General features: G+C 43.9%; 1 protein-coding gene across 1 annotated transcript; it reads right to left on the bottom strand.

Moving 5' to 3' along the window:
• Positions 1-368: 368 nt before the first annotated feature.
• HSPB11 (heat shock protein family B (small) member 11) lies at positions 369-14,644 on the bottom strand. Its single transcript, XM_040360440.1, has 5 exons — positions 14,452-14,644; positions 12,880-12,986; positions 11,386-11,454; positions 5,812-5,855; positions 369-590 (listed from the first exon to the last, which is right to left on the bottom strand). Exons 1-5 carry the CDS (start codon positions 14,550-14,552, stop codon positions 492-494), a joined length of 420 nt encoding a protein of 139 aa, XP_040216374.1. The 5' UTR covers positions 14,553-14,644; the 3' UTR covers positions 369-491.
• Between the last annotated feature and the right edge of the window lie 2 nt (positions 14,645-14,646).

Raw genomic sequence — 14,646 nt, 5'->3', positions numbered from 1 at the left:
TTTTGTTACCAAAAATATGTAGAATATATATGGGCCTAAACTGATGAAAAAAATATATATATATATTTTTGGGGGATATTCATTATAGCAAAAAGTAAAAACTTTTTTTTTTTTTTGTTTGTCGCTCCTTGTTTGTTTATAGTGCAAAAAATAAAAACCGCAGAGGTGATCAAATACCACCAAAATAAATCTCTATCTGTGGGGAAAAAAACAATTTTGTTTGGTACAGCGTCGCACAACCGTGCAATTGTCAGTTAAAGCGAGGCAGTGCCGTATCGCAAAAAAATGGCTTTCTGGGGCTGAAGTGGTTAAATACACAAAATGCCCATACACAATATTTTTTTTATTTATTTATTAAAATACAATTAAAAAAAATGGAATTCATAAAAAAAATTGTTATATCATGTTGTGATTCCACTTTTTCTATCTTCTTGTATGCATTGTTATTTGTTATTGAGGGACCCATATGGTAAGTTGCATAAAGCTGCAATTTATATGACACTTTCTGCTGACACGCTGCGCACAGCTACAAAATGATCAAATCCGGACAAGATCACAAAGCGCAAATGGATCGCTTGCACTCCAGGGAACTGGGAAATAAAAAATAAATAAAAAAAATTATAAAATAAAAAAAAGTATATATTTTTTTTAAACATAGCAAATAAAGCTTTGAATGCGGTGAAGATACATACGTATGTGCAATAACTTACAGTGAATCTAAATGCAAAAACAAAAAGGAAATACAGTATATGGTCGCTTACCAGTCCTTGGATGTGATGGCTGCATATGTTTTCTTTTTTTCCACCTGGTATTGCCGCTAATAATACATTTCCTGTCCCTGGGTAGCTACGCTGACACCTCAACTGTGTCCATGGAATGAGCCAAAGTTGTCACTAGCTGCACCTCAAACATGTCTGTCTTTGTTTAACTCCTTTACATGCTAGGTGGGGGGTTTAGTAGTTTACAGAAGATAACAATTTTTGCTTGCAGTTTGGTTTACAGGAAGGGACAATGCACTTCTGGTAAGATCAACAGGTATTTTCTGTACTTGCTAAAAAGGTTTTTGGCCGATTTGAAAGATTAAAAGAATGCAGCCACCAAAGACTGGTAGGTGGTTATACAAAATACAGTGGAACCTCTGATTACGAGCATAATCCATTCCCAGAGAATGCTTGTAATCCAAAGTACTCGGATATCAAAGCGATACCATAGAAGTCAATGGAAATTAAAATAATTTGTTCCGCATTGGCTTCAATGGCATGCAATACCGCATGTGGCCAGAGGTGGGGGGGCACCGGAGAGCATTGGAAACGATTGGAAAGGCTCGAGGACAGCTCGGCTGAACTTGAGAAAACCTTGGAAAGGCTCGGGAACTGAGTATTTCCTAGGTTTTCCCGAACGACTCAGGATTTTTAGAAATACAGTGCTCGTATTGCGAAAGGCTTGTTAACCGCTTTACTCGCAATCCAAGGTTCCACTGTATTACGTTTTTTGTTGTTGGGTTTAGATATCCTCCACAGTGGACCTTTTGAAACCAGAAATATGCCATCACTGACTTATGCATGCCCACAGTCTAAAGCTGTGCCAGAAAAGGGTTAGGGCCCTTTCACACCAGCGGACGAACGGTCCGCTTTTCATAAGTCCGTTTACGGACTTACAATGGTTCCCTATGGGATCACAGCCGTTAGCGGATGGAGCATCCGCTAACGTCCGTAATCACCCGCCTCCGTCAGGATCCGGTTTTTCAGATGGAAGAAAACCCTATTTTTCTTCCGTCTGACGGATCGGATCGGATGAATATGGACAGACGGTCCGTATTCATCTGATTCCCCATAGGGGAGAGCGGAGGAGAGACAGGGCGGTCTCTGCACAGTGTGTGGGGACCGCCCTGTCAGCCGACAGCTCAGCAGGATTAACGGAGGAATCACCGCTGAGCCAAACGGGCTAACGAAGCGGATCAATACGGATCCGCTCCGTGTGAAAGAGCCCTTATTCAGTTACTTCTTGATGCATATTATTTCCACACGGTATTGAAAGATCACTAGAACAGAAATATTACAGAATCAGCTAAACTGAAAGCATTAGAAGAAGCTGCAAATGTGACAAGACCTGTTTTACTACAAACAGTTGACTTTATCTAGAAAATACCATTGTGATCCAGTCAGTCAACTTCTTTTATCCTAAAAGGGCTAATAAGAATGCGCTTAGCTAAACAAGGTTTGTATGTAGAATGTAAATTCATACAAAACTCCAGGCAAATATAAAGAACACTCTTTAGTTCAGTTATGTAACTAACCATAACTTTATGACTACCCATCTAATATAGAGTAGGTCTCTCTTTTTCCACAAAAGCAGCTCTGACCCATCAAGACATGGACGCCACTAGACCTCTGAAGGTATGGTGTGGTATCTGGCACCAGGCCGACAGTAGAAAATCCTTTGGTCGAAATTTACTAAGAAATTTACTAAAACTGGAGCACTCAGAATCTGGTTTAGCGATACATCAGCTTCAGCCAATCAGCTTCTAACTCCAGCTTGTTCAAGCTTAAAGGATCACTAAAGGAAAAAAATTTTTTTGCTGAAATGACTGTTTACAGGGTATAGAGACAGTTAATAGTTAACTGATTCCTTTTAAAAACGATTAAAAACAGATAAAAAGCAATCATATAATGTGCCTCCTAGATGTAAAAAAACGAAAGTGAAACTAATTTAGTCTTTGCATGTTATTTTATGCCTCTGTGCTGGACAGTGCCATAGCCACTTGCTTACCGGGCACATATACCCCCCTCCTGCCCAGGTGAAATTTCAGCTTCCGGCACTGCGTCGCTTTAACTGACAATTGCGCGGTCGTGCGACGTGGCTCCCAAACAAAATTGACGTCCTTTTTTCCCCACAAATAGAGCTTTGTTTTGGTGGTATTTGATCACCTCTGCGGTTTTTATTTTTTGCGCTATAAACAAAAAAAAATTTTGAAAAAAAAATCAATATTTTTTACTTGTTGCTATAATAAATAGCCCAATTTTTTTTTCCCAAATTTTTTTTTTCTCAGTTTAGGTCGATACGTATTCTTCTACATATTTTTGGTAAAAAAAAAAAAAATCGCAATAAGCGCTTACAAAATATGGGACAGAATTATTATTATTATTATTATTTTTTTGAATTTTTTTTTTTACTAGTAATGGCGGCGATCTGCGATTTTTTTTATTGGGACTGCGACATTATGGCAGACACATCGGACACTTTTGACACATTTTTGGCGCCATTCACATTTATACAGCGATCAGTGTGATAAATATGCACTAATTACTGTATAAATGTGACTGGCATTCAAGGGGTTAACACAAGGGGGTGAGGAAGGGGTTAAATGTGTGCCTGTATTGTGTTCTCACTGTGTGTGGAGGGGGGGTGACCGATCTATGTCCCTATGTATAAAGGGACACAGATCGGTCTCCTCTCTCCCCTGAGAGGACGTGGAGCTCTGTGTTTACACACAGAGCTCCACGTCCCTGCTCTGTCATTACCGATCGCGGGTACCTGGCGGACATCGCGACCGCCAGGCACGCGCATCGGCATCTCGGGGACGCGCCGGGCGCGCGCGCGCCGCCCAGTGGCCGGAGGAAACCAGGACGTCAATTGACGTCCTGTTGGATATTCAGAGCCACCGTGAAGCCGTCATTTGACGATGGCCCGGGGCTCAAGTGGCTAGAGAGTCATGGCTAGGAAAACGAAACTAAAGTCTCCCATGACTTTTTTCATAAGGAGCCAGACAACCAGGAAGTGTCCAGAACAGAGCAGAATTACAGCAACATCAGAGCAAAAACGAACAATAAGGACATGAAACCAGGACTGCAGTAAGATAAAGGAAGCTATTTAGCTAAAAAAAAAAAAATTCCTTTAGTGACCCTTTAAGCCTCTCCTTTCACTCCAGTGTGAAAGCCTGAGTGCTTTCACACTGGAGCGGTCCGCTTGCAGGACGTTAAAAAAAAAAGTTTTGCAAGCAAAATCTTTGGGGCACTTTAGGAGCGGTGCTTTGCGTAAAACATTAACCCCTTCATCGGCCGCTAGCTGAGGGTTTAAAGTGCCACGCTAAGAAAAGCATTGCTAAAAATAGCCAATAAATTACCGATAAGCATCTGTGGGATGTGCTGGAAAAACAGGCCCAATTCATGGAGGCCCCACCTCGCAACCTACAAGACATAAGGAATAGCGGCGCCGCATATAGAGGTTGATTTACTAAAACGGGAGAGTGCAAAATCTGGTGCAGCTCTGAATAGAAACCAATCAGCTTCCAGGTTTTATTGCTTAAAGCATTATTTTTTTCACTAAAATGCCTGTAAAGTGCCTTAGACCCCTTTCACACTGAGGAATTTTTCAGGGAAGGAGCGGTGAAGGAGCGGTATACATACCGCTCCAAAGATGCTGCTGACAGGCTTTCACATTGAGGTTGCTGGGCAGGAGTTTTTCAGGCGGTATAGCAGCGCTATTTTTAGAGCTGCTATACCGCCTGAAAAACTCCTGCCCAGCAACCTCAATGTGAAAGCCTGTCAGCAGCATCTTTGGAGCGGTATGTATACCGCTCCTTCACCGCTCCTTCCCATTTAAAACAATGGGAAACCGTGGCAATACCACCCGCAATGCGCCTCTGCAGAGGCGCATTGCGGGCGGTATTAACCCTTTATCGGCCGCAAGCGGTGGTTAATACCGCCCCGCTAGCGGCCAAATCCCGGGCCAAATCCGACGGTATAGCGCCGCTATTTTTAGCGGCGCTATACCGCCACCGCGGCTTCCGCCCCAGTGTGAAAGGGGCCTTAGTGTGAAAGTAGCCTTAAAGGGGTTGTAAAGGAAAACATTTTTTTCCCTAAATAGCTTCCTTTACCTTAGTGCAGTCCTCCTTCACTTACCTCATCCTTCCATTTGGCTTTTAAAATGTCCTTATTTCTTCTGAGAAATCCTCACTTCCTGTTCTTCTGTCTGTAACTCACCACCGTAATGTGAGGCTTTCTCCCTGGTGTGGAGAAAGCCTCTTGAGGGGGGAGGGGGCGAGTAGGAGTGTCAGGATGCCCACTAACACACAGCTCCTTTCTCTATCTGCAAAGTAGAGAGTGTCCTGACTTGCCTGCTTGCCCCCTCCCCCCTCAAGAGGCTTTCTCCACACCAGAGAATACACGCTGTACATACCGTATAATCTAGATTTGCAAAATGGCTTCCGGGTACTTCTGCCCGCGGGAGTAGGCGTTTCTATGCTGGGAGGTCACCCAGATGATTGACGTCCTTTCAGAAAAAGTTCCCCCCAGCGGATAAGGCCCCGCCCCCCGTATTGCGTAGGCGCGTCACGAGTCACAGCGTTTCAGAAAGAAGCCGAACATGCAGAGCTGCGAGTCGGCTCTACACGGCGCCTGCGCACCGACTAGGAGCCGCGTAGAGCTGACTGCGCAGGTGCCACATAGAGCTTCTTCATGTTTGGCTTCTTTTGGAAACACCATGACTCGTGACGCGCCTATGCAATACGGGGGGTGGGGCCTTATCCCCCGGGGGGAACTTTTTCTGAAAGTACGTCAATCATCTGGGCGACCTCCCAGAGGACATTCCTCTTCAGCTTGGAAACGCCTACTCCCGCGGGGAGAAGTACCCAGAAGCCAGATTGCAAATATAGATTATACGGTATGTACAGCGTAAAAAAAAAAAAGTGGACTGTACATGTTAGAAGTATAAAGAAGTTGGTCTGATATAGATGTTATTTGGGTGAACCTCCACTTTAATGTTTAAGATGGTAAAAAGATTAATTGAAAGTTTGAGCGGTTTCACACTTACAGTAATTTCTTCATTGTGGAACTGTCCTTCAACATGTTCAAACTCTGCAACCAAGTGGAAAGAAAATCCATTTCAGTCACAATGCTGCAACAATAGTATAGATACCAGTCAAAGCTTCTTGCAACACAAATGACAAGAAAATGGCTGAAAAGCCCAAACTTCTGAGACGTAGAAACAAACTAATTACAGCAATACAATAATAAGCAGCTTTTTATTGCTTAAAGTGTAATATATATCATATACAATTGCTACACAAGTTATATTGTAATATAACATTATTAGAAATGACCTTTCCTTTTTTTAATCTGCAGCGCTGCAATTTTCTGTAGAATGCAATATGGCAACCTGGAGGTGTTCTGTACACAGATGGTGTATGAGACACCCCTCGGAAATGTCATTTCCTGCCATTGTCATTGAATCATTGTGTGATTGGCTCACTGATTTCCCCAGAAGTCTGTACTATGATACAAGTCAGATTTTTGGTGTCCTTTGCAACATAAATTTCAGTTTTGGTGATATACTGCCAAAGGGTTAATCATGTCTAAGGGGATGCAGTTTTCTTATTAGTACCCTGCACATGCAGCAGCTGAATGATAATTTTAAAGTCACTCCTATTCACATTTATTCTGCACATGGACATAGATTACCCAGAAGGGAATGTTTTTTTCCCCTCAACAAAAGTGGAGTGAGGCTAGGTTTACACTGCTGCAAACTCAAAATCACAGTAAAATACAGCGATTTCCAGCTGCGATTTTGCCGCGATTTCAGGGAATGCCAGTCTATAGAGCTGAATTCGTATCGCACACGGATCAAACTCGCACAGGACCCTTTTTTTCCCCACAGCTTAGATTCGCACCACACTGATGTGAACGGCACTAATGGAAAACAATGTAATTTTGATGACTTGCGAATTTGAGCGATCGCAACGGCTAAAATTCGCAAAAGAATTCGCAGCAGTGTGAACCCAGCCTTACACCAGATGTAGTTCCGTGCGCTTTGTTGTCTACACACAATGCATGCACAGAGTTTTCCATGTATTCCAATGGCTCTAGTTCACACCATGCAAGCAGTCTCTGGTCAGTTTCCTGTTAGTTACTGCATGGTGTGAACTAGAGCCATTGGAATACATGGAAAACACTGTGCATGCATTTTTAGTGCTAGTTCACACCAGGTGCCGCTCCGTGTGCTTTTTTCTGCACTAAAAAAAATGCATGCACAGTGTTTTCCATGTATTCCAATGGCTCTAGTTCATACCAGTGCAGTCAGTTTCCGGGGCAAAAAAAAACAAAAAAATAGATCATGCTGCATTTTTTCTGCACAAAACTGTACTGAAACCTAGAAAATGATATCAAAAGCGCAATGGAACTGTGTGTGATGTGAACTGTAAGCAAAAACTGATCAGAAACGTATCTGGAGTGCATTTTTGTGGTGTGAACTGGCCGTAAAAATGCATTCACAGTGTTTTCCATGTATTCCAATGGCTCTAGTTCACACCAGTGCAGTCAGTCCAGTCAGTTTCTGACTCTGCATTGGTGTGAACTAGAGCCATTGGAATACATGCACTGTGCATGCATTTTTTGTGAATTTTTAGTGCAGAAAAAAGCGCATTGGAACTGCATCTGGTGTGAACTGGCCCTTAAAGAGGAAGTAAACTTCCATTACTAAATTGTACCCAAAGGTAAGCCTATAATAAGGCTTACCTATAGGTAAAGTAAACATCTCCTAAACATTCAGGGCCAGATCCACAAAGAACTGCCTATCTTTAGGCAGGCGTAGCGTATCTCAGATACACAACACCACCGTAACTTAGAGCGGAGGTTCCTTATCCAGAAAGAATTTGCGCCGTAAGTTACGGCGGCGTAGTGTAAATGTGTCGGCGTAAGGGCGCGAAATTCAAATGACTAAGATGTGGGCGTGTTTTATGTTAATTCATCTTGACCCGACGTAAATTAAGTTTTTTTTTAATGGCGCATGCGCCGTCCGAGGGGGTATCCCAGTGCGCATGCTCGAAATCACGTTGCAAATAGTCAATGCTTTCGACGTGAACGTAATTTACGCAAAGCCCTATTCGCGAACGTCTTACGCAAACGACGGAAAATTCGACGCTGTCCCGACATCCATACCTAACATTGCCTACACCTCATAGAGTAACGTTACGCCGAAAAAAGCCTTATGTAAATAACGTAAGAAAATGCGCCGGGCGGACGTACGTTTGAGAATCGGCGTATCTAGCTAATTTGCATACTCTACGCGAAAATCAATGGAAGCGCCACATAGCGGCCAGCGTAAATATGCACCTAAGATCCGACGGCGTACTAAGACGTACGTCAGTCGGATCTATCCCACATTCAGGCGTATCTTGTTTTGTGGATACAAAACAAAGATACGACGGCGCATCGTAGAACTTATGCGGCGTATCAATAGATAAGTTCTTTGTGGATCTGGCCCTCACTGTTTAGGGCATATTTAGAGGGCATGCAATGTCACTTGGCTGCATGTACACTAAAGGAACAGCCACCCGTGCTATTCTTTCAGAGCCCTGTGCCGTAAATGGCGGCTCCTGCGCGCATGTGTGGCAGTGACGCCATTGCAGCTCCGGACAGTCACAGAGCCAGAGTCCGTGAACACCGAAACAAGACGGGGGAGGATGGAAGCGGCCTCCAGCGATGACATTGCATCGATGGAATGCTTTGTTTTCAGCAAAGTTTCACATAATGTTCTAGCACATTATGACATTACCTTACAGGTAAGAAAAAAAAAAGAAAACGTCCAGCAGTTTACAACCACTTCAAAGCCTAATTTCAAGATATAAACAACCCCTCCCACCTCTCTCTAACTAACCGCTAGTTTGAAAATAAAAAATAAAAACTATTCAAAACACATACTGTATTTTACCTATCAGAAGCCACAGTCGCATGACAATCCCTCTCTCTTCTTATATTTACTTCCTGGGATCCTTCTTCGGGGATCTACATCACTGCCTGCTTGATTTGGGCACCTCCTATGGTGGAAGCAACACCTCCAGTGGCCGGGTCCTCTATCATAGGCTCCAGAGTCAGGAGAACTTACAGGCAGTGATGGGACTGGTCCCTAAGAAGATAACAGGGACAGATGTCTGGTCCCCAGGGCAGGTAATTAGCTTGCCTCATAGAGGAAACTGTGACTTTGATTATGTACACTGCAGGAAGGCTTAGGAAGAGGTATTTGGAATCACAACTGAGGAGTAAGGTAATTGGTGCACAATCCACTATTTAATTTTTTTTTTTGTAGTTGCACTTTAACTGCTCGCTGACCGCCACCAGTAGATATACGTCGGCAGAATGGTACGGCCACGCAAAGCAACGTACAGGTACGTTGCTTTGAATTTGCGAGCGTGCACCCCTGCCGCAAGCTCCATGACCGTGCCCGCAAGACTGGCAGACTCAATGTCCACCGGTATCCCGCGATCGTGTCACGGAGCTGCAGAACAGGGAGATGCCTGTGTAAACAAGGCATTTTCCTGTCCTGCCTTGTGACAGGACAGTGATCTACTGCTCCCTGTCATCAGGAGCAGTGATCAATGTCATGTCACTGGTAGCCCAGCCCCCTCACAGTTAGAATCACTCCCTTTACACAGTAAATCAGTGCATTTTTATAGCACTGATCGCTCTATAAATGACAATGGTCCCAAAATATCATCAAAAGTGTCTGATGTGTTCGCCATCACAATAAAAAGCGCAATTAATTAAAAATTATAATAAAAGTGCCATAAAACGATCCACTATTTTGTAGACGCTATAACGTTTGAGCAAACCAATCAACATACACTTATTGCGATTTTTTTACCAAAAATATGTAGAAGAATACGTATCGGCCTAAACTAGTGGTTCTCAACCTTCTAGGGCCATGACCCCTTGATAAAATTTCCCAAGTTGTGGGGTCCCCTAACAGTAAAATTATTTTCGTAGCGTGGGTTGTCAGCACCCAAGGCAAGACAAGTAATTTACGCCCCTAGCCCACAGACATTTAGTGCTCCCTGAGTCCTTATAATGGCAACTATAATCGCAGGTAGTGTCACTTACTGTCTCCGGCTTTACTGTGTCTCCAGCTCTGTGGTGTCTCGTAGCAGTGACACCTATGCCGAAATCAGGAGATAGGGTCTTCTCCACTCCAGCCCCTCCCACTTCACATTCCTCACCAGTCAGCTGACCTCTAGTCTTTGCCCCCCAGCCATGCCGTATACTGAATGGGCGCCTGCGAAGAGGCTGAGTGGGCAGCTGCGGGCTCCAGGAACAGCCCAGATGGGTGGCCACATGCTCCAGGGATAGCCCTGCTGGGTGGCTGCAAAAATGCTGGGAGAGTGATAAGGGCTTCAGGAACAGCCCAGGATTTGGTGACCCCTGGTAAATCATCATTTGACCCCCGAAGGGATCCCGACCCCAGGTTGAGAACCACTGGAGGTTGGAGATATCTATTATAGAAAAAAGTAAAAAAAAATATAGCTTTTTTTTTTAAATTGTCACGCTTTTTTTGTTTATAGCACAAAAAATAAAGACCGCAGAGATGATCAAATACCACCAAAAAAAGCTCTATTTGTGGGGGGGAAAAAAGAACGTCAATTTTGTTTTGGAGCCACGTCACTCAACCACGCAATTGTCAGTTAAAGCGACGCAATGCCGAAAAGTGCTCTGATCAGGAAGGGGGTAAATTCTTCCGGGGCTTAAATGAGGAATTCCAGGATTCTTTTTGGAAACATCACAATGTAAAAGTGTTGCCTCTAACTAAGACTATCCTATGCCAAAATCGCTGTTGGTTAGTGTATGAATCTTATTTTCTTTCATCCTGGATACTAAACACATCGCTCTTCTTCTGGCACGGAGACTACAAGTTCAGGATCTCATACAGTAAAGGATCCTGTTTGTTCATTATTCCTTTCCGCTCAATTGTGTATTCACAAAAAGTCTTGTAATTGTTTCACATAATGCAAGCTGTTCTGTCTATAGACAAGGGGAGAGGAGGGGAAAGTAAACGGCAAGATCTCCTCTTGTCCATTCAGATAAAAAGTATATAAAATGGTGAATGGATGAAAAGAGAGGAAGGGTGAAAGTGTCCAGTATCCTTTACTATAGTCACAGCTCAGGAAGAAGAGCACTGTGTGTAGTATCTGGGAAGAATAAAACCTAAAATTTGTACAGTAACCTGCAGCAATCTGGGCATTTAGAATAACCCAAACCCTTTCTCTACTCACAGGCCAGCCTATATCCTCTTTGATTCTCTGAAATCATCCAGGTGCCAAGACCATGGAGTCCGCTCGTTCTCCACTCCAATTCATTATCCACACAAGGGGCCACACACCAAAGATGTTAAACTCCAGCTAAGATTTGCTTTAATAACAATAAACCTTAGCTGGAATTGAACATCTTTGGTGTGCTGCCCATTATTTGGACGTTGAGCATAGAATAGTCTTAATCAGAGGTACTTTATATACAATGTGAAGTTTCCCCCAAAACAAAAAAAAAAGTTTGTTGTAGTTTTGCTTTAATCTAATTCAAAATTACAGAGGTACAAAAGCATTGCTCACAATAACACCCTCACCTCTTTCCACACAGTGCTCAAAATTTGTTGGTTCCTTGGAAGTGCTTGTTTCAATACGTAAACTTCTTACTGTAAAAGAAGGATAAAAAATAAAATAAAAGAAACTGACACTTGAATATTGATAAAAGAAAGCTGAGCACTGTGAGCCCAAGACTATACTGCCATCTTGTGGCAACACTACAGTACAGTCCATTATCACTTAGAAACCATGCTCAGGCAAATGTGGAGGGTGCTTTAGCTGCTCTTTCTAAAAATATCAGTTGCCTGACTGTTAGATAATCTAATAGCTTCAGGACATCCCCAGTCTGTGACCCAGCACAAGTAAGTAGATCAGGAGTCCTGACTCATTGCTGCATATTTGTTCAGGGTCAGCGAGACTGCTAGTTGTATTAAATAGAAGATCAGCAATTGCAGCCTTTGCACGCAAACACATATCTCTTATCTAAAGCCTAAGCACTTTTTACCTTAATGCATCCCTTGCACTCAGGTAAAAAAAATGTTCAGGCATTGATTTTGGCCCCTCGCCACCCCTACTTACCTGAGCACTCATTCAAGCCAATGCTGTGCACGTCTGCAGCTCTTCTCTCCCCTCACTTCCGTGTCTCTAGGGCTTTGCCAATAGAACCCAGGGATGTCAATCAAAGCCTGTGGGAGGAGCCAGGTCCATCTTTTGTATCATGTCGGCAGTGGATAACCATCTCTTGTATCATGTCTGCAATCTCCTACTTAAACTTAAACACACGGCTAATAGTATTAGCAAAATTTCCACTAGAAACACCTCTAACAAACATGATACAGGAGACCGCCAGAGACTGCAGACATGATACAAGAGATTAATGCAGCCTCACCAGAGTCCATCAAATGCAGCTTCACCAGTGCGTGTCATGTGCAGCCTACCAGTCAGATGCAGCAGCCTGCCTGTACCCTTCATGCAGCCTCACCAGTGCCTGTGTCCATCAGATGCAGCAGCCTACCTGTGCCTGTCATGAAGCCTTACCAGTGTCTGTGCCGATCAGATGCATCAGCCTGCCTGTGCCCATGACATGCAACCCACCAGTGCCCATCATGTATAGCCTGCCAGTGCCCATCATGTACAGCTTGCCAGTGCCCATCATGTACAGCCTGCCAGTGCCCATCATGTACAGCCTGCCAGTGCCCATCATGTACAGCCTGCAAGTGCCCATCATGTACAGCCTGCCAGTGCCCATCATGTACATTATACCACTGCCCATGAAATACATCCTGCCAGTGCCCATCATGTACAGCCTATCTGTGCTCATGACATGCAGCCTACCAGTGTCCATCATGTACAGCCTACTAGTGCTCATGAAATGCAGCAAGCCAGTGCCCATCATGTACATTCTACCAGTGCTCATGAAATGCAGACTGCTCTGCTTGCCCAGTGGAGTGCCAGACTGGGGAGGGGGCGGGCACAGCTTTGCCCATACTTTTTTAATACTATGCATAGAAGATAAATCTCCCTTCTGGCCTTACTTTGTGAGCTTTCGAGGGTAATTTTGCCAATTTTTTGCAACGTGTTCAAGCTGATGATGAATTCCTGGGGGAACATTCCTGTTGTGGTCCAGAATGTATCAGGATTCCTGAAAAGAAATGAAGATCTTCAAAAAGCTAAAATATGACAAGTACTAAGTGCCGCTTCACACCAGCGCGATGCAGGAACCAGCGCAATTCCAGTCCCACATTGCATAGAACTCGCAGGCACACTGTTTACACTGCCCTATGTGAACGGCTGTGGGTATTATTTAATAGAAAGTTAATGACACCCCCAGATCGGTTCACATTTTGCAGTGCGAACTGTAAATTCGGACAGGAATCAGATCGCATGGGTGTTCACACCCATGCGATACGATTCTGGTGCGGACAAAAAAAAAGTGTCTTGCATGATTTTGGTCCGAATGCGATGCAAATTCAGCCACACAATCTGTATGGCTAAATTTGCATTGCATAGACATCGCATGTGATCTGCACAGCAGTGCGGTGCGAATCACATGCAATCTCTGACATCAACAAGTTTAGTTTTTGATATAGATTAGAAAACCTGTCAGGTTATGGCTGTCTGTGTCCCCATTAAGAAGATTCACCCTCTCCATTTTTCCGTTTTACTATCATCGCAAAAAAAAACAATATTTTGGGTTGTCACCAGAGCAGGAATAGAAGGGAAAATGTCCATAGGGAACACTAGTTCTGGTGACTACCAGGGATTTCCTCTCGCCTCCTATTTTGGCTATGGGACGGGAAATCCCCTCAATGGGACACAGATGACAAAAACTGACAACAAAACAAAAACTGAGGTTTTAACTAGAGATGAGTTGGACATCCTCCAAACTCATCTCCAACCCAAATTCCAGCTTTTTTTGTACTTTAATGAGCTGCTGTTGCGATTGTGTTTCAATGACACCCAAGCTCATTTCTAGTTATATCTCTCCCCTGCGCAATCCAAAATAAATAAATAAAAGGTTTTGCCTTATTAAGGTTTGTGAATCGACCGGCTGACCGATAACCGACAGCAGACTTTAGCCAACTGTCACAGGAGTGCCTATTGTTCACCTGACAGAGGGCTAAAGTCTGATGTCGGCTCTCATCACTTAGCCAGTCAAAAAAGCTTTGGCCTTACTGCCTTTAACAGTACAAATCAGAAAAAAAGGGTAATATTGATATGCAGCACACAGCCACCCATAGACATGAATGGGCGATGGTGGCTGTATGCAGCTATGCACCACTATTTGCGTAAAGTAACACATGCACACAGACAACCTTAGGTGGCTGGACACTATACCCAGAGTAGAGCTGTAAGTGTCTCCTAGAACACAATGACGGGACATAGTTATAGGGTCTCAGAAGGAATGTACAGTATTTCTAGCTTACCAACCAATCAGGCCCTGCCATCCCTGTTGCTAGGGCAGATTAGAAGCTGCAAGGGAAGCTCTGATTGGTTGCTAAGATGAAAGAACAGGCTGCTCTATAGTCTGACCTGAGGCCTAATGACTGGTGATGCAGAGACTTCATACTGCCATGGTCTATAAAGCCTCTGTGTGTAGAGCTCACCCGTCTATGATGTGCTGAGCCGGGTGTCCGCCATCACCAGAGGTGGCCAAAGCCAGCACAGCCCCGGCGGAGCTATGGCACAGGTTCCCCGCCCGAGTCATTTCACTTCACTGCTTTCTTTTCCCTACAAACCCACTGCTGTAGAATGCTGCTTCGGGTTGCTAGGAAACCAGGAGCAGCTCCCGGAAGTAAAAT

This window comes from Rana temporaria, chromosome 7 (genome assembly GCF_905171775.1).
Source record: "Rana temporaria chromosome 7, aRanTem1.1, whole genome shotgun sequence".
Classification (NCBI taxonomy): Eukaryota; Metazoa; Chordata; class Amphibia; order Anura; family Ranidae; genus Rana; species Rana temporaria.
The sequence above is the reverse complement of the archived record's forward strand: the minus strand, read 5'-3'. Positions and strand labels throughout refer to the sequence as shown.

Bases quoted from the DNA above. Each gene is read 5' to 3' on its own strand.
- HSPB11 (XM_040360440.1), bottom strand. From the start codon at position 14,552: ATGACTCGGGCGGGGAACCTGTGCCATAGCTCCGCCGGGGCTGTGCTG. The intron at 12,987-14,451 runs GTGAGCTCTACA...ATTTCTTTTCAG, and splicing joins GCTCAGCACATCATAGACGG to GAATCCTGATACATTCTGGA. The intron at 11,455-12,879 runs GTAAGGCCAGAA...CTTCTTTTACAG, and splicing joins TACCCTCGAAAGCTCACAAA to TAAGAAGTTTACGTATTGAA.